The sequence below is a fragment of the Cylas formicarius genome, unplaced genomic scaffold (genome assembly GCF_029955315.1).
Source record: "Cylas formicarius isolate icCylForm1 unplaced genomic scaffold, icCylForm1.1 PGA_scaffold_5__7_contigs__length_24384050, whole genome shotgun sequence".
Lineage (NCBI taxonomy): Eukaryota > Metazoa > Arthropoda > Insecta > Coleoptera > Brentidae > Cylas > Cylas formicarius.
This window is the reverse complement of record NW_026844341.1, coordinates 21,020,651-21,041,782: the sequence shown is the minus strand read 5'-3', so window position 1 is coordinate 21,041,782 and position 21,132 is coordinate 21,020,651. Positions and strand designations below refer to the sequence as shown.

The following is a 21,132-nucleotide window of genomic DNA, read 5'->3' as shown; positions in this document are numbered from 1 at the left end:
CCTTTTTTTTTGCATTTTTGGATGATTCTACGTAGGATAGGATGGTTTTCCTCATTTTTTTTGTTTTTTTAATTTTTGAAAATTGTATCTAGAAGGCTGTTACCATCATAAATACTGTTTACCGGGTCACCTGATTATGGAAAAAACTGTAAATGAAACTTCTCTTTACTTGTGTAATGGCAAATAGCATTTAATGTAATGAACTATTAATTTTTTGGGATAATATAGTTTTTTCAAATAGCACCCTAGTGGGAACAAAAACTTTTTAAAACTTTTTTTTTGCAACATTTCGACACCAAAATTGTCAAAATCCGCAAGAAAATAAGCTCACAGGAACAAAAAAAACCAGACAAGCAAATACATTTTTATAAAAACAAAACATTACATGGGTGGCTTTGCTTCTATTCATCAAGTTGGCATGATTGAAAATTCTGCCAGTTCGTACATTTTTATGAGATTATCGATTTTGTCGTATTATCGATTTGGATTATGAAAAGGTTGATGTGTTTCTGTTATACGGGGAATGCACAAAAAACTCTCGACAGGACCGTGCATTGTATGCAGCCCGGTATCCGGGACGTCGCCTTCCTGCACGTTCTTTCTTTAGAAAGCTGGAATTGAAAATGAAAAATCCACAAAATAATCCACATGATAATTTTGTTATAAATGAAGAAATGGAAATTAATGTTTTGAGATAAGTCAATGTAAATCCAGCTGCGTCGCTAAGAGAAGTGGTATTAGATTTAGACATTTCACGAGAATCTGTCAGGAGCATTTAAAAAAGAAACACGGCTATCATTCTTTTAAGCGTAACCTTCAACATCTTTATGAAGCTGACTTTGTAAAAATAGATTGATATTGTAATTGTCTGTTTGCTAAACATTACGAGAATAATAATGAGCTTGTCGAGATTATCTTCTGCATTTTTAATTTTACCGACTTGACAATTAATAATGAATACAAGCAAAGCCAACTATTTTTATAAAAATGTATTTATTTCTCTGTTTTTTTCCTTTCTGTGAGCTTATTTTCTAACGGATTTTTAAAACTTTGGTGTCAAAATGTTGCAAAAAAAGTACCGGTTTTAAAAAGTTTTTGTTATCCTAAATAATTAATAGTTCATTACATTAAATGCTATTTGATATTAGACAAGTAAAGAAAAGTTTCATTTACAATTAAATTTTTTCTATTAGTCTACGTCCAACATCGGAGATGGAAGAACCTCTGAAGAAGCTCGCCACTCGTGCTAGCGAAACGTTAGGAAGTAATTCCAATCGACGACGGCCTTTAAACCCGAATGAAGATAATAGCTTATCAACGGGCCGCGAAAGCCTTAACCAATTTATCATAGATCCCTGAGGTATACCTTTATTAACATTTAAGAATGAAGAAGTTACACCATTATATGTTACCGCTTGAGATTAATAGCGTTTTCTGACAAACGCGTTGGAATAGTCTAAAAGAGTTAGTAGTGTCAGCTTGCCTTCATCGTCGGTTATATTGTAGTAATTGCAGCTGATCACAATTCCGAGGAAATTTTCAAATAATTGCGAAAATAACGATATTTGTGACCAAAATGAGCACCTAAATCATTTTTTCGATTATCACAATTTCAATTTCAAACACAAATATTAAGAGGGTCCACATCAAACGCCAAGGCAGTCAAAACCTTGGGGAAAAACGGAAACCGCTACGTGGCGGCAGGCACAACAGGTACGGGGTCGACTTGGGGGATTTGGGGGGGTGAGGCACCTCACGAAGAACCAGCGATTTGAATTGCTGATCAGCGTTGATATTATGCGGACCCGTTATGGCAGATTTGTAAAATGTAGGCCGCGGACAAGAAGACACGCGAGATGTCGGCCCACTATGCGCCCACACCGACCGGAAACTTTTAGCAAAGCATCATCTTTTTAGACGTCGGCACTATAAAGAATTCAGTGTTTTGTTTGTGTTGCGTCAATTAAGTATCGCTTAAAGTAATTATGGTTTACCAATTTTACGGAAAAATATCTTAAATTTATCGGGTAAACCCATGCGTGAGTAGCAAGTTGTTTTGTTTTTTTCTTCATGTGATTTTAATGTTATAACCCACCTAAGTAGACAGTAAATTATCTAATCTTTATATTTTTAAAACCATTGAACATTAGAGATGGATAATGTTCAGTGCGATATAGTTTGAATGTTAAAAAGCTGATTACAATATTACAATATTATATTGGCTTAAAACTAGTGGCTTTTATCTTTAACACCGCGAACCTCAGCAAAACAACATGTTTTGGTGTTTCATATGTAAGATGTCACCATAAACACATCCACTAAAGGTAAATTATCAGATTGATCCTTTAAAAAATGGACTTCGGTCATTTTCAAAACTTTCTTTTCGATATTAAACAAAAATTAAAATTAATTGACCTGTTATAGCCAATGACAGCGCGTTTTGAAGAGGATTTAATTTTTACAATTCTGCTTACATTTGTTACATTGAACTAAGAAATTATTTTTGTTGTGAACTGTGGTTCTTTTAATACTATCAACTTACTTTTATAAGCAATATTTTTCGTATTAAAATTTTGTTGAAGTTCCCCATTACGTCCAGACGACGGTCTTTCGGTACATAGGAGGGCCCCGAACTTTGTTGCCAACAAACGTTCAGCATGCAATTTTGACGTCTTATCGATTCGAACAGTGTCAAATACTCCGTGTTCTCCTATCCGTCCGGCGGCTCCACGCTGAAGGGCCAAACCGCACTGGTGCCTTTTCCGTTATGGCCGACTCCAACCTCCCCTCTGCCGGCTCGCTGGGAGTGCTTAAAACGATCATCCTGGTAAGAGTTGCAGCAACGTCCAGCTCCCAACTTCCCACCGTCCCGGTCCGTTTCAGTTCCTCCAAAGCCACGATTTCCCCGAAGCCGCCGACGCGCTTAAAATGGAGGTCGAATCTTCGGGCTTCAATCTTGCCGCGGTTCCTGCCAAGTCGGTTATGCTGAGACGGTGCAAATGCTCCCGCAACGTCGCCAATCAGACCGACCTCGAGCGCCACCTTAACGGTTTTCTGGAAGGCACATTCGAGGGCGAGCCCCAGCAACTCAAAGACGATGGCGTTCACGTGGTGTACGTTTGCGACCACCAGAGTCCGAAGTAAACCATTGTACGGTATCGGTAGAGCCATTTAAAAAAAAATAAACCTTCCGATGCCCACAAAGCAGCGTCCGACCAAAAGATAGCGAATGGAGTGCGAAGTCGGACATCTGCCAGCTCAAGAACAAATTCAGCCAATTGCATCGCGAGCACCAGAGACTGATCGGTGAGTTTCGCCCGGTAAGAGGTAATGTCTGCATCGGTAAGACCGCGTTTTAGCCGTGACGTCAGAGCTAACTAGTACGATCCAATTGAACGTCGTGAGCCAGACGGAGAACATCTCCAGCGCCCTCGAACAATGCAAAACGATATACCCAGGCCTCTTCACTGATCCGAGACACAATCAAACACCCCTGATGGTAATCAAAAGTGAAGAAACGACACCAAATCCGCCCGAAGAGCCGTTAAATTTGGAAACGCTGGAGTCTCGCACACCGCTCACCCCGGAAACGGTGAGGAAGGTTTTGGATACCGTCTTCGATAGGATTTTCGCTCCGGAGCCGTCCAGGTCGGTTCGAAGCGCCCCTCTACATCGCGGGGATGTGCAGAAGATCGTCGACGATGTTTTGGACGACGTAGCGGCGTCCCCTGTCAAAATTGACGGCTCGGGGGAGGGGGGCGCTTGGCGTGGGGGCCGTTGGTTCGAAATCGACTACGCAAAGGTCAAGCGGGACCTCTTAAATTCGGACAGTCAGCAGAAGGTTAAGATCTTGCAAGCCCTGCGATGGGTGAGTGTGTTTTTTGGGCGTCGAAATCTTTTTTCGCTCATAAAAAATTAACTAATTTCTTTCGTTTGCCTTTATTTACTTTCCATTTTCGTTTAGAGGGTGACCAAATCCGATTTGACGGAACGGCAAAGGACGATGGAATCATTTGCGCAAAACGACATTTTCGAATTGCGTCGTGACGTCAGTGTGCCCGAAAGGCTGACGACCGAAGACCCACGCGTCCAGGTATAACACGACCAAAAATATAGTGCATTTAGCGCTTTGACGTTTTAAGTATTTTACAGTGCTTTAACCGCAGACCTATGCAGGACCATGGTAAATCCCAACAGATTGGGATGGACCGTAACGAATATTTGTAGAAACTTTAATTTTTTTTTTTAATGTTACTAATGCTGAGGGATATTTTCGAATCGTAATAATAATAATATCAGGTGATACGTACCGTTCTTAAGAGTTTAATCTAAATTGCAATATGTTCGTATATATTAAGGAAGTATTTGACTGTGATCCTTCCAGTAAGTACGTATTTACGTACCTGATTCTCAAGCTTTGACCCTGCGAGGCAGTGGATCGTTCAAAGGGTACGGGTAAGTACCTGTACTCTATTTATCTTACAGATAAGTTTGAAAATAATCATGTTCGCCTTGTGTGCCTGTCGAGTAACGATTTTAAGGGATTTTTAAGGCTATAGATTATATTCGTGGGAGATAAAGCTACGTCATAAGAACACAGATAAACATTTATTAGAATCTTACAATTAAACATTTGTTCTGTGTTCCTGTTTTTTACACTTTAAAATGTGGAGACCGTGGAATGAAGCAGATGAAAAACAACGCAGAATTTCTAGACGAAGCGAATAAGGTAGTCGGAGCTAACGACAATTTAGAAGACGAATTACTTCAGCAAATAAAAAAAAAGTCTTTTATGTAAGGGTCTACTCGGCAGGGTGTTCTATAAGGGGTTTGGAGTTTTGGAGTATCACGGGTTCGGTTGTAAAAGCACTATATTTCTGGTCGAAGTATACCCGTAGTCAACCGCTTTTCTAAAAATGTATATTCTTCGACGCAAATTTAAGGAATCGGTGTTCAGACTGATCAACGCCATGGCGTCGCTGCGTCACGGTCGCGACTATCTCACCACCGACGACAAGATCCTCAAACGGACGCTCCTGAAGATGGCCCGCGACATCAGGACGATATCCTCGAGCGTCGTCAGGGATATGCTCGTCGCCAGCATTCAGAAGCTGTCGATACGAAAGCAGTGTCGCGCAGCGATAGTGCGCGAAGGCCTGCTCGAACTCCTGGTGGACTACTTGGACGACTTCTACGACGTGTTGTCCAAATATTGCCTCGAGTACGCCACCGCGCTACTTATGAACTTATGTCTGGTACGTGGGCTTTTCGCCGAAGTGAATGTTTGGGTCAGTTTTATTTATCGAGGTGGATGAGGCCAAGACGAGGGCTGCGAAAATGTCCAAGAAGGTGGTGGCGATGTTAAAGAAGTTCCTCGACGGCGACAAGACGTATTGCCTGCATTACGTCAACGCCGTCATGTTCAGTTTGTTGGAGAGGCCGGAGCTGGTAGATGAGGCACTCCACCAGGACCTGGACAAGACAGTAGTCAGGCTTATTAGGGTTTGAGGCTATAAAGTCTAGGTTTTTGGAGCGTAATTTGTTCAAATTCCAGACCACGGCTAACGACAACGTCAGGAAACAGTTGGACTTTATAGTGCAGTGCCGGCTCTTGGGGAGGCAAGATCCCGCCGTGGAGGCGAAAGAGCCCAAACCCTGCGAAGAGGTGGACCTTTTGGAGGCCGAGCTCGATCAAGACGACATTGACACCTCGCCCCCTCGAGGCGAGGATTTCTTGGAGGGGTACCGATCTCCGGAGCTTCACCTGGGGTTGCCTTCGTCCGCAAGGACCTTCAGCGAGGAAACCAAGCAGCTCCACCACAAACCGTCGTCGGAGAGGGGCATCTTCGACGCGGGTCAGCCCAAAACGTTCGACAACCCCCGCGGGCTGATACGTCACTTCATGAACAACAAAACCAACAGGGTGGGCGGATCTAGGTGGCCCTCCACGCCCATCTGCTACATGGAGCCCCTCCAGCCGCTAAGAGCCGATCAAAGCAGGTACAGTTGCGGCTGCTACGACGCCATCCGCAAGGAGGTGGCCGAAGACGGCTTGAACGAGTTCGAAACGTCGACCGCTCGCCGTCGAGATGGTCGGTTCGGAGCGAAGAGGTTTGAATTAATTTCGAGGGTGATTGGTTTTAGGTGGTAGCGGGCCGTGCGGCGTGTGCGGGGACAAAGTCTGCGACTGCGCGTTCGAGCCCAGGCCGAAACTGTGCCGAACCCCGACTGTTTCGTAGTTTGTCCGATTGTATAAATAAAAAAAAATGAAAGCTTTATTTTTGTTGTGTTTTTTTAATCAATAATTTTAGTTTGAATCTTTCCTCCAAGTTTACGAACTTAATTTTCGAACACCCCGTATATACTAACAAAAATTATTTTGAACTAGAAACTGTTTTTTTGATAATTAGTAGGTAAAATTATATTCCTACGTGCCACTTACAAAGTGCAAATGAACATTACTTCATTTTCCTTTTCAATTTGCTAAAGCATCGATAGGACCTAGGAAGGTTGTACAGGTTGCCTATATCTTCAAAAGGATTTTGATCGTGCGATAATCCCATTATTTCCGAATCATCGACATTCATTAGGCGACAATCTGAACTTTTTTTTTCCGTCAGAGACTTTACCCTTTTCTTTAGTTTTCGGAAAATTGCAAGAACTGTATATTTAAAATCAAAAATTTGAGAATGCTACAACCTACCATCAATATTTTAAAGTAGATATGAAATGAGTATACAGTTTTCAGTAATATTGGATTTTTTGCTCAACATATTAAAAAAATTTCCAACGCGCCACTGTAGAAGTCTCAAAAATATTAATGAATTTGATTTCTCTTTAAAAAAAAAATCATCTCGCCTAGCGACTATAAAGGAAACTGTAATCAATTTTTAACGGGAAATTACATATGTTGGAACGCCCTGTATAGCGATGTGCTTTCGGGCGAAAAAGAAACGGGAAACGAACGGACCGAAAAGACAAACGAACTCGGACGTCTTGACGCTGAAAACATCAAAAAGAATCGGGCGGGAGGCCCACTCGATGTCCGGCGATTTGTAAAAACAACCCTCTGGATAATTCGCTTCTTTAAAGTTTTCGCGAAGTTCGTCGGAGCGGAAAATGAGACTTCGCATACGTAAAAACAAATTATTTTCCGCGGTACCGGTATAAATTTGACGGAAGGTCCGTCGCCAGGTCAATCGGCGCTCCGTCCTTTCGGGGGTAGTTTGGTAATTGCAATCGATTCAGCAATGAAAACGAATTATAGGTGAGTCTTTTTTAATTTAATTTTGTTGATAGTAAATACGTTTTGTTGGTCTAGAAAGTGTCGTTAGTACGTTTTATTTGCGCATGATTCGCGTGTACGACTGGTTGTCTATCGATGGTCCGTCCCATTTTCAGTCTCCGCTTCAGGGTCTATTACCTATTTTAAAAATCTTTAGATACATCCGGTGCTTGGCACTTTTCATCGCCATATCTGCGTTAATACCACAAGGGTGCGACTCGCAGGTGACGTTTTCTAGGAACTGGAAGGGGGCGGAGGGCAAGCGGAGTCGAATACAAGACGTTCCAGATATTTACTTCAAAATGTCCGCCAACGCTATTTGCCAGTACTTGATAGTAAGTTCAAGAAGCGTGCGACGGAGCCGCCTTTCATTCGATTGTACATTTTCAGAACCAAATGAAGCAAACCACCTCGTGCGACCCCCCGGCCGACGATGCGCCCATGTTTGCCCGCAATGTTGACAAAATCATATAACAGATGAGTAATACCGTTAATAACTGCTCCTATTTGAAATAAACGTTTGATATGATGGACTATAATCAGTGTTTTCATTTGTGTACGAATTCAAATCAGTGGTAATTCCCAATTTGGTTTCCATCAAATTCAGATCCAAGTGTATTGTTGGTTGCGTCGAAAAAATTTTTTTCGATTTACACATTAATAAATTTTGTTATAAAGTCTTTACGCAAAGAAAAGTTCTTTAAATATTTCTTTGTGTCGATTCACGTTTTCAAAAATTTCTTTTTAAAATTATTTTGGGTGAATAGCGAGCACATAACCTCAAAAAAAACATATAATGATCATTGCCAAGTTATTCAAGAATAATATCGTTCCTTCAACTTTTGCCGTGTCGAAAATGGCCAAAAGCAAATTTGAATACGTGAGAAATTACGAAAGCGACGAAAACGTGCTGCCCAATTGTTGGATAGTAGTCAGAGTCGACGGAAAATCGTTTCACAAGTTCTCGGAAAAACACAGTTTCGAAAAACCTAACGACGCGCGAGCTTTGGGTCTCATGAACAAAGCAGCTTCGGTCGTCATGGAAGAATACAAGGATGTGTTACTGGCATACGGGCAAAGTGACGAGTACTCGTTCGTCGTTCGCAAAGACACAACTCTTTATAACCGCAGAAGATCGAAAATTATGACCTATATTAATAGTTTATTTACGTCGTCTTACGTTTTTTTTTGGAAAGATTACTTCAAAGACGTGAAGTTAAAATATCCCCCTTCATTTGATTCGAGGATTGTGCTGTATCCATCGGACGACAACCTACGAGATTACCTTAGCTGGAGACAGGCGGATTGCCACATAAACAACCTATACAATACGACTTTCTGGGCTTTAGTGATTAAGGGGGGTCTAACAAACACCGAAGCAGATCAGAGACTGTGCGGTACTTTGTCCAGTGATAAAAATGAAATATTGTTTAGTGAATTCCATACAAATTATAATAATGAGCCAGTCTTATATAAGAAGGGTACTATTTTGTTAAGAAAACGGGTCAAACACCCAGGCAGCGACAGGTGCAAGATCGTAATTGTGCCTCTACATGAGGATCTAATACAGGACGAATTTTGGAACCGCAATCCAGAGCTGTTGGGTATACAGACTTGCGGATTTTACCAGTTTGAAAAGCACAGTGACATTCCGGATTTAGTTTTAAGGCAACTGCGAGCTGGGAAAGATATCATAAGTGAGAGCAAAGACCATAGCCCTGAAGTTAATGAACTGATTGACTAATATTTGGCAGTTCACGAGAATTATGCCTCATAATGTTGCATTTTAAATTTCAAAGTGAATAAATAAAATGGTTTTGTTTATATATTTTATTAATACTCTTAAGTTATTAAATAGAGTTCAAAAACGCTGTTTTATAGTAAGTTAAAAAGGAACGCTCATAAAATCTTTAGTCATCAACACCAACTTTATTCTACCGTTTTTTTACCTTTGACATTTACTCAGACTATGATTCCAATTCGTGTTTTACTATTTCAACCTCAGTTTTTATCACAGATTTTGAGCCCTTTACGTTTTGAAACAGTTTTTCTAATCTGCGTTTGTTGGCATTCCGTACCCTATCTTTTCTTCGCCTCTCTTCTCGCTGCTCTTCAGTCTCCTTGCTCCGCCGAATTCGACTGTCCAGAGCCTTCAGCTGCCTTTTTTTGGCAACTTCCTCGTCACTACTTCCCGGAACACAAGTATAGTACCGCCTAGCTCGTTCCCTGTCTTTTCGTCGACGTTCCTCGCGTTGCTCCGGGGTTTCTTTTGATCTATAAAGTCTCATTTTCATTTTGTCTCTTTCGCGTCTTCGAGCGCGTTCCTCATCAGTTTCTTGGGCACCATTTTTGCACCTGAAACCAGCTCAGGCAATTTAGTTTATACAGTTAACTCTTGAGTCAAAGTTAACCTTCGCGTGGGCTTTTGACTCTCAATTTCTGTTTCCTGCCTTTCGCGCGCCTTTAGCATATTCTGTTCACTCTTTCTCTTGGACCTCATCTTTTGGGATATCCGGGCGGCATTTCTGTTATGAGCGGATTCCAAACTTCTACAATTATAGAGTTATGTTCTATAAGGGTCTACTAAATACATTTTATGGTTATGTAGGTTAGTTACATAACCTCAATACTAACTCTAAATGGGGCAACTGTAGATCAGCTAACGGATCCTTTAGATTTCTGACGGTAGAATTTTCGCTGTCAAATTAAACTATTTAATACAGTTTTGTAATTTGAAAATACTGGTTACCTTATACCACCAGGGTTGGGACAGATAATGAGTTCTATGTCACCAAGTCCAACTCTGGGTCTCAGGCCCTGTCTGGTTTTGGGTACGGCGCTCGGTTTCAATCTGAAAATTAAAGCTTAAAAGTTATTGCTACAGATATTATTTTTGTTACCCGCTAGTAGGGTCACCCTTAATAAAAAAATCGTTTTCCGAAAAGTGAAATTGGCAAATAAATCGTTTAAGAAACGCTAGAGCTCCTCCATACGCGAATTCGTCTAAAAATTCTAGGTTTTTGGTATGCTTTATCCATTGTTCGCATCTAAAAACGAAATTTTAACATTCCCCTTCAACCAACAAACCACTCACAGATCCAAATCTGTAGGAAACTGGAACAAACAGACTCCAAAATCCGTATTTGGACAATTTTTTACGCAGCACCGCCTGGCCATATTATACACGTCGATATTCCACCTATCGCTTTCAGTGTGCGTATCCCTCAAAGGGCCATTTTGGAAAATATGACCTCATATGACAAAGAAAACTGTAAGCAACATTTGCAGGTTTCAAGTGTAATATAAAATTCATTAAAAAGCCTGTGAAGCAATAACTAGCATTAATGTGATGTGTAACGAAGGAAAGCAAAGTCACTCTTCTAACTTCGCCTCTTTTCTGTTGTTTACACAAATTGAGCTAACCCCAAAAATTATTTTTTTGATTGCGTGTGTTAATTTTCTCTAACGATGCCGAGCCAATCAGAAGGAAGCATCGTAAAATTTTATTATGGTTCATGTTTTACTTTATTTCTTTTCTAGCATATCATTATTTGAAAAATATCTGTATACTTCCATCTTGGCGTTTACTTATATTTAATTTATTAATTCGTAGTTATTTTATTTATATATCGCAATTTACACACATTTTTACATTTATTTCAAAATCTTGAAATACGAGTTATAATAAGTTAATGTTTGATCATGAAAAATAAGCAAACTAAGCGATCAAACTCAAAATACTCCAATAACAATCACACAACCAAGTAACACGCTAAATAGTGCTGCGGCGACGCCCATAAACACATTTCGAGTGATCGATTCAATTTAAATTTGGCGCCATGATCGCCCCGTTCTGAATGGTGGACACCGTTAGAAAATTTTGCGTATGTTTCTTGGAGGCGCTAAGTGTGTAACTGAAGACCATTGTTGGCAAGTTGAACGACTTTTAAATAATAGTCCTTTTTCTATTAACCCAATACTTGCTTTTTAGACGAAATTAAAATGCGGAAAGCCAATAGGAACATTGGCCTTCTGTTGACCATTTACTGCCTTCTTGTTTTTTTATATCCGTTGTCTTTTGACAGATATCTTTGAGGTTATTTTTTTACAAGGCTATTTGGAAAGGTGATTATGTCTGACGTCAATATTAAATTATAAGAAAAAAACTACTGGTCATTAAACGTTAATTGTAAATAAGTTGTGATTATCATAGGTAATAATAAAATAGCTTTCAACAAATTTAGTTTTTATTTCACTTATGCAGAAATGTGGAAAAATTACACCTAAAACTACCTGGGCAAAAAAAATTATAGAGTTATCTCCTGTTTCACTTGTTCTTGGATCTCTTCCTCCTCTTCTGAGCCCACATTAACTGGTTCATCTAAATATAGTGTATGGTCCACTTTTAATTCTTCTTGTGAAGGAGGGCTCCACAAGAGACACCTGTTTATGAAAATGCAAATAAACTCCCGATGGGTTAAAGTATGTGAGGGGTGTCGTCACCTTGTAATAAACGAGCCTGCTCGCTTTGGTTTATTCAATTGCACATCTTTAACTAAGTCTGAAAAATTAACTTCTAAATGCTTTGGGTCCATGTCGAGCTAAAAATTCAAACAAACAAAGCTTTACACAACTCTCGATTAACTAACTTACTGTCCCTATTATGGTAGTGATAAGCCCAAAGTCCTTTTCGAACTCGTCTTTCTGAGCTGTGTAGGTTATACCATTCAAATAGCGATCCACTACTTTCCCAAGATCCAACTCCAGAGTTCCCAATTTTGGGTTGGGAAACTTCCTTTTCATGAGTCCTCTTAAAACTACCAGTTCCGGCAGTATATCCGGATGAGCTGCCACATACCGGAAGTCTTGAAGGTTCAACTGACCGCCTTGTATTTGTTTTATTAAGTCAACTCCTCCCGCAAGTTGAGCGCCAGCTTTCAGCGCTTCTCGCTGGCTTTCCTCATTTTTTGCAAACACTATAATGGACCTTTCATCGCCTTGGTTGAATTTATGCTTAATGGCCACTGTTCTATTGAAATTGTCCACGAATTTCGTCTAACAGAAAAACAAAATATTATTCATACCTTTTTTCGCGGTTCTATTTTGGGGAGCACGCTATTGCTGTCCCAACATTAGCCAGTTTAAAAATCCAAGTAAATTAATTTTTATTATTTAGAAACAAAATAAAATAAAATGTGAACTTATATTTAGGTGAGTAATAAAAAAGCAACTTTCCTTGTCAACATACTTAACCTCTGGTAGCTACATAAATTTTATACTAGTCTCCAAATTTAGATATAACATATTTTGCATTTAAAAAATTTTAACTTATCAAAAAAAAAAGTTTGTAAAAGCCCTGCTTATAACTTTCAATACATCCAAGAAGCAACAAACCTTTTTTTCCCCTTGCATGTTGAGCTCAATAGAAACATGAAGCGGGGCATTAGGTTGGTTGTATATTTCTGGATGGTGAGTCTCTCTATGCGCCTTGACTGCTTCGTCGAAAGGATATACAATCCACCTATAATATTTCATCGGGTAGACATTGTCTATCGGCAGGCGTTTCCAGTCATCGTTGAATTTCCTCGATTGTCTGCCTTCCAATATTTTATCCTTGTTACGTAAATTGTGCGGGATAAAACCGGCCTTTTCTTTTTGCACTTTAACTTTGCCTTTTTCGCGGCGCGCTCGGGTACCTTTTCTAGCCGCATAATGACGGGTCAAGCAGGGTGCAATCACCGCACTACTGGCAGTCTTGGTGGCGTTTATAATCCCGAAAAACCCTGAAAATGAGGATTTTTCGGTGCTTGCTAAGTTTTAAAGATAAGCTTACGCTTACTGGAACTAACAAACATTTTATTTCTTATTTCCTGCTTGCAAATTCAAAGCAACCGCAAATTGAGGTTATGGCAGAACCCGTTGTCGAATTTATTTTTCGGTTCGCATCCTTTACCGTCTGTGCTTATTTAACTAATGGCGATTCGAGAAACTGTCAAAATCGGAGAGCATAGAACAACGTTATACAGGCGAAGCCGCATTTTTTGACAAAACTCTTCTTCCTTTAGTTGTTTCGCCCACTAACTTCCAAGTTAAGGATTTAAAAGCTAATGCGGTAGAGATTTGTGGAATTAGTTTTAACGGGAACAAAGCAAAACTACCGTTTATAGCAATTCTTTATTTCATAATATTTTTTATAGGTACGTTTTTACATTAAAGCGTTTTAATGGACCGCATTAAACCAAACACCGCGGAGGCGGCTTCCGATTTAACTCGCCCCACCTCATGTCCAAAGGGCCACAATAATTGCAAAAATGGAATTCGTTTCGTCACCTCGACACAATAATATATAAATAATAATGTACAACGAAATTTACAAGTAACTATGGTTTGACTAGCATTGTTGTTTATACTATGTATTTCAAAAATAAATTATAGCGGCGCCGCTCCACGCCGCTGGATCACAACGCGCGCGCAACCCGGGAAAACAAAATACGCCCCCACCACTAATTCGAAGACATCGCGACATACTTTCGGGGCGATAAACAATTTTTACGGAAGATACGTTTTTTTTTTTCAGTGAAATTACATTCCTTGATGTGCACGAAAGTTTTTGCTATACACGACGCGGCTGGAGGGCGCCTTTATCACAGAACCATCACGACCCGCGAGTTGTGATGGTTGTGGTGGCTGACGTGGTGCTGATTCGGACTGTCCGAATCGCTGCTCTGGGTCACCACCTCGCCCTTGCCGCTGTCCTCCCCCACTCCGTTCCACTGGTTACCGATCTCGGCCAATCCCTTTAGGGCGTCGCAGTTTGGTTCAGACGTGACCGCCACCGAGTTTATCTGGTGGTATTCCTGCTGCGAATCGCTCATGGGGCTCCGGCTATTCATGGGGGTGGAAGTGTGCGAACCCCACATCAGCACCGTCTGCCTGCTGGGCATCTCCTGCTGCGCCGTTGTCGGCTGCGCAGGAGAAAAGTGCCGCGCGATGTGGTGACCCCCCGGACTCTCCTGCGCGTCTTGCTTAATCTCCTCTAGTTTGGGGGTGATAAGCCCGGCGTGCTGGGGCGACGACACATGTTTCTTCATCCCCTCTTTGGCGATGTCGATCTGCGTGCTCATGACCTGGACCGGTTGGATGATCCCCGACGAAGGGCTCACCGAGTAGGGCCACCCGACGTCCAGACATTTGTTGTTGGGCACCACGTAGCCCCGAGCGTCGTCGTACGTCGAATACTTGACGGGGGTGGTGTCCACCACCTGCTGGTGGCACGGGTACAATTTATCACCGACGACGGCGACCCGATACGTGGGGTGGTGACCGGCGCTCGATGCCGCCGGATCGTACGTTCGCGACGTCATGTCTAGGAAGCCGTTGTAGGGTGCGGAAGGTGCCCCGTGGTGGTACTCCGGGTAGTACGTGCTCAACGGCCTGTATTGGTGGAACAGGTTTTCCGTGGTCGCGAGGTAGCGGTTATCGGGAGCAGTCGCGGTAGGATACAGGGAGTGGTTGAAGTTGGTCGCCGAATGCGTCATGTACGACAGGCTGTGGTCGGGGGTAGCGGTGGCGTAAGGGGACGCGTACATGTTGTATGTCGCCGTGCACCCGTCGGCTATGTAATCCATCTGTGGACGCAAGAGGTTTAAAAAAAAACTACCGGTAAATCACTTGGGTATTTCAGTGTAAAATTATAACGAAAATCAAGAGAATTCAAACGTAATTTTAGGATACTTCAGGGAATTGAAGGCTGTTTTCAAGGAATGTCTTATAATTTCAGGATATTGGAGGGAATTTCAGGGTATTGTAAAGGAATTTCGGCGAATTTGAAGATACTATTTACAAAACTTCTCATCCTGTTGGCTTCTCATCCTGAGCTTCACTGAAACTGATTTGCATTTTATTGTGTACCTGCACATCGTCTCGAATGACTGATTCCAGTATCGGTGCCAGGTAAAGACCTGAGCCGCGGTTAAGATTGTTAGGTTGCTTATAGATTTCTATAGATTCTTGGATTTTTAGTTGGTAGAAGAATTGATTACATGCCAGAATTTTAGTTTTATCGAATGTCCGGTTTCGTGATTGTGTTCGGCAACTGCTCATTGCTATTAGAAGGTTGTGGTGACGTGTATTTTGTGATAGAACGCTTAATATCTTTAATATGGAAATTATTAGGGAGAAGAGCAGAGGTCAGGTGTTCCAATTCTGGGTTCAGTGACTCAGGCTGAGATAGTTTTACGACTCTGTTGATAACCGATGATTATCGAGGCCGGATGCACTAAGGTATCGATCTGAGTGCATAGGTTTTCTGTAAACACAATGACCCAATTAAAGTTTTCTATTCATAAGAATGTCTAAGAATTTAAGGTTATTATTAGTTTCTAATTCAAACAAAGTAAAACGTATGTTAGGGATTCTTGACCATGAGGTCAAATTACAAAAGTATCAACGACGTAGATGGAAGGTGAAAAGAGCTTTCTTCTCAAAGGCTTCCATTTTCAATCTTCCAATTTTATTTGATAAAAGTAAACTTCTTGCATGTAATCAATTCTTCTACCAACGAAAAATCCGAGAGTCTATAGAGAGACGTCTAGAGAGATGATGTTTATGCCCTTCAGTTAGCTCCGCCCCCCTCAAACAATATATAAGTACTGCAGAAGTTTTATAAATTGTATTACAGTAGCTTGTGGAAGTTTCTTTGAAGAATTTGAAGGCAAATGTGGGGAAATTTCTTGGGAATTGCAGGGTAATGCGGGGAAATATCGGAGGAATTCGGCGCAGGTGCCTTACCGTCGGCGGCATCGAAGGCACAACGGAAGTGGTAACCGCGGCATTGGTGGGTGGGGTGACCTGTCCGCTGGACGAGCTGTGGGACAGTTTGCGCTTGGTGCGGCACGTGGACAAAAAGTCCCTCAGTTGCGTTTTGTAGCGGCGGTTTACCCTCGTCGGCGTAGACGACACCGGGTGCTGGGTGACTGTTGGCGACGTGAGGAGTTGCTCGCTCTCGGAGAAGTATGAATTGGGAAGCCCTGCGTCCAAGTAACTGACCTTGAAGTCCATCGTGCGTTTGCCGAGGAGGTCACGGCCCTCCTCCTCCCTGAAACGAACCACATGATCGGTGAATGGAGTCTTCGTTGAGAGGTACAGCTCTTACATCAAAGGTCTGTGCGTGCTGATGACGAAGTCCGGCTTGGAGTTCTTGTAGACCAAGCGGGAACTGGTCTGAAGCCACTGCCACTGGCCGTCTTTGGTCTGGAACCTGTAGGCTATCATGCCGGAGGCTCCGGTTTTCAGCACTGCAATATTTTGACCCATTTTAACTAAACTGGTTATTTTTGAAGGGGGAAACACTAACTCTTGGTACTTACGTTCTTGGTGGGCGCTCGCGACGTATGCCAAATCGTCGTAGTGCACCAAATCGTAGCCTCCCATGTTAGCCAATTCCGAATCCGAATATCCCAGCAGTATTTTGCCCCTGCAACACATCACTACCGTGAAAAAAACTGCCTTCTCACATCTCACCCGTACCGCTGATCCATAGAAACTAGCGAGAGATCTAGCTTGTGCTTGCTCTTGAACATGACCTCCTTCTGGGGTATTTCCAGGAGCGACGGTGGTCCGAACGGAGTGCAAATGGCGAACAGCGCTAGCGGCGGTTCCTCCGACTTTCTGTTCTGGCCGTGCAGTACTTTCACTCTCCCCCGTATATCCAACCTCTGCAACAAACCGTTCGTTATCGCGACCAGCGTCCGCGCAGAAGAGAAACTGACCAAAAAACCGGAAGTGTTGTCTAGAAGACATCGGAAGCGTACGGTAAAACTTCTCTCCAACAGGTGGCAGTTTTCCTGTTGCAGGACGTCTTGGAGGCCCATGTTGGCCGACTCCGGGGGCAGGAACGAGTTCCACATTAACTGCCGCTGCAGCTCCTCCCTGTCCTCCGAATGAACCAGCTCGTAAACGGACTGGTGGACAATATCTGACTGAGAAACAACATTGTGAACGTTTGACACGCGGGTGAAGTCAGTACTTACCTGGTGAAAGCCCAGGTAGCCTTCGATGCTGTGCGTCGCGAAAAATACCTCACCTTCGCAGGTGAGTATCATCAGGAAGCCGTTGAGTGCCTTGAGAAACAAAATTATTATTATTTCTATAATCATTTTGTTAAAACTTTTTAAACTTTATTCACAATTCTGCTAAAAGAAAGGGAAACACACTAGTCCCCTTGCCTTGGCTTTTAATCGCACCGCAGCAAGCACGATAACATGCAGTCAGACAGACCACCGTGAAGGTAGCAGAGGGGAGGGTTTTTTCTCCTCCGTTGTGGGTGATAGTACACTACTGCAAAACCGTCTGCAGAAAGTTTCTACTGATTAGGATATGCAGACGATCTAAGGATTGTGATGCGAGAAAAATTTACTAGTGCTTTGTTAGAGAGAAATCAAGAGCCTATTACAGTTACACTACACCACCAGTCTTTCCGAAACAGATTTTCCTAATTTAATAACGTACTTGGAAATCACACATGTAAAACGCCACACTTAGGACGATAACTGTACTTGGAAGGTGTGGAAAAAACTGGGATTTAAATATAAAAAATGATAATTTGGCTTTTTTCAACAAAGGAAGTCACGATAGATCCGCGGTGAAGGAAAGGCTAAATGCTTCGAAAACACTGAATGCATAGTCTGCCAAAAAAGTAAGAAACGGCCACACGCACGCGTTGTGCTGGGCAGGTTTAATGCTAAGTCCCCCAACCTGAACCTTCTTGCATATTTACCTGCAGAAACATCTCGCCGTCCAAGGGGGTGTGGTCGAACGCGGTGAGGTCCCTGGATCGATGAGCCCCTAGCGGGTCTTCTTTGTCCTTGTGCATCACGACTGCAACAAAACGAAACGCGAGCGTGAATCAAAACGAAACTTCAAACGAAACCTTTTTCCCACTTCTGATTTAACGCTGACGGATGGCCCAATAGAGCCCAGCCTGGGCCGTTCTTATCGCTAACATGCAAATTTCGATCGCGGGAGGAGGGAGGGGGTGTTCCCAAATCGGGGGGCGCGTAATCCCCAAATGTAACGAAATTAGGGTTATTAATGCCCTGTCGCGTAGGTATGAGGTATACCCCCGGGTTTTATACGTTTCGGTCACGTAAATGCTTAAACACTAATTAACTTTGTTGGTTTCGCGCGGAAATGAGCTCTGCCTTAATAGAGCTATTACCGCAGACGTTTTTGGAGCAATTTTTCCAATTTGATTTCTCTTATTTATCATTGCCATAGTCCTAACTAATTAAAACTTATCTTTCCTTTCAGATATAGAACAAAATATTTCTATTAGCTTCAGTTTTAGAACAGCATTAAGAAGATTTTGGACAAAACGGGTTTTAAAAATCAAGATGGCGTTTACGTCCCCAAAGTAAACCCTCTCAAATTGAACAGCTAAGTCAGTTTTATTTTGCAAATGTTTGTTTCTGGTTTTGGTCGATCCCCACTAGATGTGTTGTCGGTACTTTAAATAGGCATTACTGAATAGCATGCACCTATATAGGAAATGTATATACGATGTACGAATTTATCACAGCGGGGGTCAAAAACTTTGCGCAGATCCAGCACAGCTTCCAAGTTCCTCGGAATCCCTCTGCATGATATTTTCCTTTAAACGCTTTGGATCGTTTAATTGGGCAACAATCTATGGTGGAACGAAAATTCCGGTGGTGTTAGGTCCGGACTATTTTACGGCTAATTTATACGGGTCTCGCCGAAAGCGGCTTAATCAGGCGCGCACCCAACGCGACGACGAGAACAGCGAACGCAAAAAAGTTTCGCGGACGCCTCTGGCCGCGTCGGGCATGTTTGGGAGCTCGTATGATATACTGGGTGCTCGTATAGGGGCGTGAGTTATTAAAAACGGACCGGCTAATGAAGAGACTAGATGAGAGGTCGTTTATGGGCCAATTTACTGTTTGTATTCGGCCGGTTAATTGTTATTTACGGGGCCGTATAAGAGTTGATGGTTTATTTAAATTTTTTCTCAATCTTCAGCGGCGGAACAGGCCAATATGCATGCGGATTCGAGTGCTTTTGGGTCAATAAAATCGATCTAACCTGGAATGATTCGAGCAATGCAGTCAATATCAATTTAATGAGACGGGTAGTAATGATGATTGCTTTTTTTCGTAAATAAATATAAATAAATAAATGATTTCTTTGCAATGTATGCACCTGTATATAAAATTGGTTGAACATAAAAAAAATATGTTGTGAAAAGGATCAGAAAACATAATGAAATTGTGAATAATAAGCGAACTTTTATGATAACGAATGAAAAAGAAAATACCGTTCAAAATTTGTGATTCTAACATTACTGGTACTATTTGTTGAATGAGGAACACTTGGCAGGAAAATCGTAGGCATGAAGAAAAGGAACAACAATGGAGTAGCATTTTTTTATGTAAATATGAAAGAAATAATTTTTGTACTTTAATTTAAACCGTTTTGGGCCGAGCTTTTTTTTGTTTAAAACGTAGGCACGCGTTTTCAATTATTTATTTGAATTTTAAAGTTATGCCGAATTTCATTTTTGTTATTGCCAAAAAGTATAACGTACGACTTCACTGCATTTATTTCCAGTTTGTGGTAATTGAAGAACTCGGCTACCTCTACAAGGTCTTGGTTTATTTCTTTCAGAGCTTGGTGGTCGCTGCTTTATTTTATTTTATATGTTATATTAGCATATACAATTTATAAATAGACCATTCAGACCTATAGATAAATCATAACGTATCAAGTTATTATATAAGTATAACCATTCTTTTCTTTTATTTTTCATTTTTTTCAACAAATTTAAAAGAATAAGAATATTGTTCTTCTGAAATAATACTCCTGAAAAAATGTATATCACACACATCAATTTTTATATAAATAGTTTATACAAATGTTTTAAAATTATATTGTTTGATCGAACAATGAAGAACACACTAGATTCCCTCGTTCATATTGATGAGTACCAGAAAGACATCAATCTCCATTACTAGTGGTCCTTTTCTATTGTATAATTTCCGCTTTAGATCGATGTTTGAGAACAGTGAAACCGTTAATTGTGGCGATAAGACATTTAACAAAGACAGACCGAGAGCCCATCCAGTTTTCCATTCAAGTGTATATTTTTTCCCCATTTTGAATTTCGAAGGCGCGACGCTGACTTCGACATCTCTATCGACGGATTTAGCGGTGCGGTCGAATAATTTACTTACGGGTTCGTTAAATCGTTAAAAAATATTTGTTTTGGGTGATTTATAGCGAAACATCCTTTATGCGTTGCTTTTTAATTCATATTTTCGAATTGTATGTTCCGAATAACCGCACATATTGTCAGGGTTACGGGATTTCTTTTAATGTTTAAAGATTTTCTCCCCTTGCTACCGAAAAAATTAGCACACCTCCAAAGGGAAAGTTTTTGACATCCACAAGTAATTTTGACAGCTAATATTTTCAATTGTTTTGGTTACTGTTTTTTTCTTTGTTTTTTCTTACGTTTATTTCTCTGCAAGCAAACAAGTGGGACATTCGAAAAACATATATTGAAGATCATTGGCCCATAGTAATTTTCTTTCTACAGTCCTGAATGGTCAACTAATAGTGATGACTTTTAATTATTATACCTCAATACTCCAGATAAAGGAAAAATCTTTGCATAAATTAAGCTTTTTTCTTAGCACCGACCGTTTCATAAAATTGTTATTTTTTTATTATTTACTTTGGTATTTAGCAGGTGTGTTCAAAGAGTGAGGTGAGAGGTAAATTCGATCTTCGATATTTTGTTTGTTTGTTGGTACACACGTCTCTAACAT

The 21,132-nt window shown here is 41.2% G+C and overlaps 5 protein-coding genes across 12 annotated transcripts in view; 2 read left to right on the top strand and 3 right to left on the bottom strand.

The window, feature by feature from the left end:
- Positions 1–2,696: 2,696 nt before the first annotated feature.
- Positions 2,697–6,274, top strand: LOC132702320 (uncharacterized). 4 transcript variants are annotated; one of them, XM_060670882.1, is made up of 9 exons: positions 2,697–2,827; positions 2,884–3,140; positions 3,209–3,306; positions 3,360–3,868; positions 3,965–4,093; positions 4,944–5,255; positions 5,308–5,502; positions 5,555–6,092; positions 6,145–6,274. In XM_060670882.1, exons 1-9 carry the CDS (start codon positions 2,768–2,770, stop codon positions 6,237–6,239), a joined length of 2,193 nt encoding a protein of 730 aa, XP_060526865.1. In that variant the 5' UTR covers positions 2,697–2,767; the 3' UTR covers positions 6,240–6,274. The 4 variants fall into 4 exon arrangements, with proteins under 4 accessions (XP_060526865.1, XP_060526867.1, XP_060526864.1 ...); XM_060670884.1 differs by having other exon boundaries at positions 3,206–3,306; positions 5,555–6,000; XM_060670881.1 differs by having other exon boundaries at positions 3,206–3,306.
- A 1,619-nt stretch (positions 6,275–7,893) lies between these two features.
- LOC132702322 (probable tRNA(His) guanylyltransferase) lies at positions 7,894–9,109 on the top strand. Its single transcript, XM_060670887.1, has one exon. The coding sequence runs from the start codon at positions 8,082–8,084 to the stop codon at positions 9,027–9,029; it is 948 nt and encodes a 315-aa protein (XP_060526870.1). The 5' UTR covers positions 7,894–8,081; the 3' UTR covers positions 9,030–9,109.
- Positions 9,110–9,122: 13 nt separating this feature from the next.
- On the bottom strand, positions 9,123–11,039 carry LOC132702323 (uncharacterized). Of its 2 annotated transcripts, none has more exons than XM_060670889.1 (6): positions 10,380–11,039; positions 10,186–10,332; positions 10,035–10,136; positions 9,920–9,982; positions 9,697–9,810; positions 9,123–9,640 (listed from the first exon to the last, which is right to left on the bottom strand). In XM_060670889.1, the coding sequence occupies exons 1-6, from the start codon at positions 10,460–10,462 to the stop codon at positions 9,253–9,255; spliced, it is 897 nt and encodes a 298-aa protein (XP_060526872.1). In that variant the 5' UTR covers positions 10,463–11,039; the 3' UTR covers positions 9,123–9,252. The 2 variants fall into 2 exon arrangements, with proteins under 2 accessions (XP_060526872.1, XP_060526871.1); XM_060670888.1 differs by having other exon boundaries at positions 9,697–9,834; positions 10,380–11,035.
- A 484-nt stretch (positions 11,040–11,523) lies between these two features.
- LOC132702321 (large ribosomal subunit protein uL1m) lies at positions 11,524–13,275 on the bottom strand. Its single transcript, XM_060670886.1, has 5 exons — positions 13,125–13,275; positions 12,680–13,068; positions 11,939–12,340; positions 11,789–11,886; positions 11,524–11,728 (listed from the first exon to the last, which is right to left on the bottom strand). Exons 1-5 carry the CDS (start codon positions 13,138–13,140, stop codon positions 11,593–11,595), a joined length of 1,041 nt encoding a protein of 346 aa, XP_060526869.1. The 5' UTR covers positions 13,141–13,275; the 3' UTR covers positions 11,524–11,592.
- A 500-nt stretch (positions 13,276–13,775) lies between these two features.
- LOC132702318 (aryl hydrocarbon receptor) overlaps positions 13,776–21,132 on the bottom strand; it is a 137,006-nt gene continuing 129,649 nt past the window's right edge. For 3 of the 4 annotated variants that reach the window (XM_060670880.1, XM_060670879.1, XM_060670878.1), the window contains 8 exons: positions 18,063–18,163; positions 17,317–17,406; positions 17,056–17,265; positions 16,814–17,001; positions 16,654–16,760; positions 16,440–16,581; positions 16,076–16,382; positions 13,776–14,913 (listed from right to left, as the gene is read on the bottom strand). In XM_060670880.1, coding sequence (XP_060526863.1) covers positions 13,930–14,913; positions 16,076–16,382; positions 16,440–16,581; positions 16,654–16,760; positions 16,814–17,001; positions 17,056–17,265; positions 17,317–17,406; positions 18,063–18,158 — 2,124 coding nt within the window. In that variant the 5' untranslated portion in view covers positions 18,159–18,163 and the 3' untranslated portion in view covers positions 13,776–13,929. Of the gene's footprint in view, positions 14,914–16,075; positions 16,383–16,439; positions 16,761–16,813; positions 17,002–17,055; positions 17,266–17,316; positions 17,407–18,062; positions 18,164–21,132 lie in introns of all 4 variants that reach the window. The other variant, XM_060670877.1, reaches the window with a different exon arrangement.

Coding starts and splice junctions, on each gene's coding strand:
- LOC132702320 (XM_060670881.1), top strand. CDS start 2,768: ATGGCCGACTCCAACCTCCCCTCTGCCGGCTCGCTGGGAGTGCTTAAA. Junction 3,869..3,964: donor TCTTGCAAGCCCTGCGATGG/GTGAGTGTGTTT, acceptor ATTTTCGTTTAG/AGGGTGACCAAATCCGATTT. Junction 5,503..5,554: donor CAGTAGTCAGGCTTATTAGG/GTTTGAGGCTAT, acceptor TTCAAATTCCAG/ACCACGGCTAACGACAACGT.
- LOC132702322 (XM_060670887.1), top strand. CDS start 8,082: ATGATCATTGCCAAGTTATTCAAGAATAATATCGTTCCTTCAACTTTT.
- LOC132702323 (XM_060670888.1), bottom strand. CDS start 10,462: ATGGCCAGGCGGTGCTGCGTAAAAAATTGTCCAAATACGGATTTTGGA. Junction 10,333..10,379: donor TTTCCTACAGATTTGGATCT/GTGAGTGGTTTG, acceptor TTTCGTTTTTAG/ATGCGAACAATGGATAAAGC. Junction 10,137..10,185: donor AAGGGTGACCCTACTAGCGG/GTAACAAAAATA, acceptor TTTAATTTTCAG/ATTGAAACCGAGCGCCGTAC.
- LOC132702321 (XM_060670886.1), bottom strand. Junction 12,341..12,679: donor ACATGCAAGGGGAAAAAAAG/GTTTGTTGCTTC, acceptor TTTTTCTGTTAG/ACGAAATTCGTGGACAATTT. Junction 11,887..11,938: donor TCACTACCATAATAGGGACA/GTAAGTTAGTTA, acceptor TTGAATTTTTAG/CTCGACATGGACCCAAAGCA.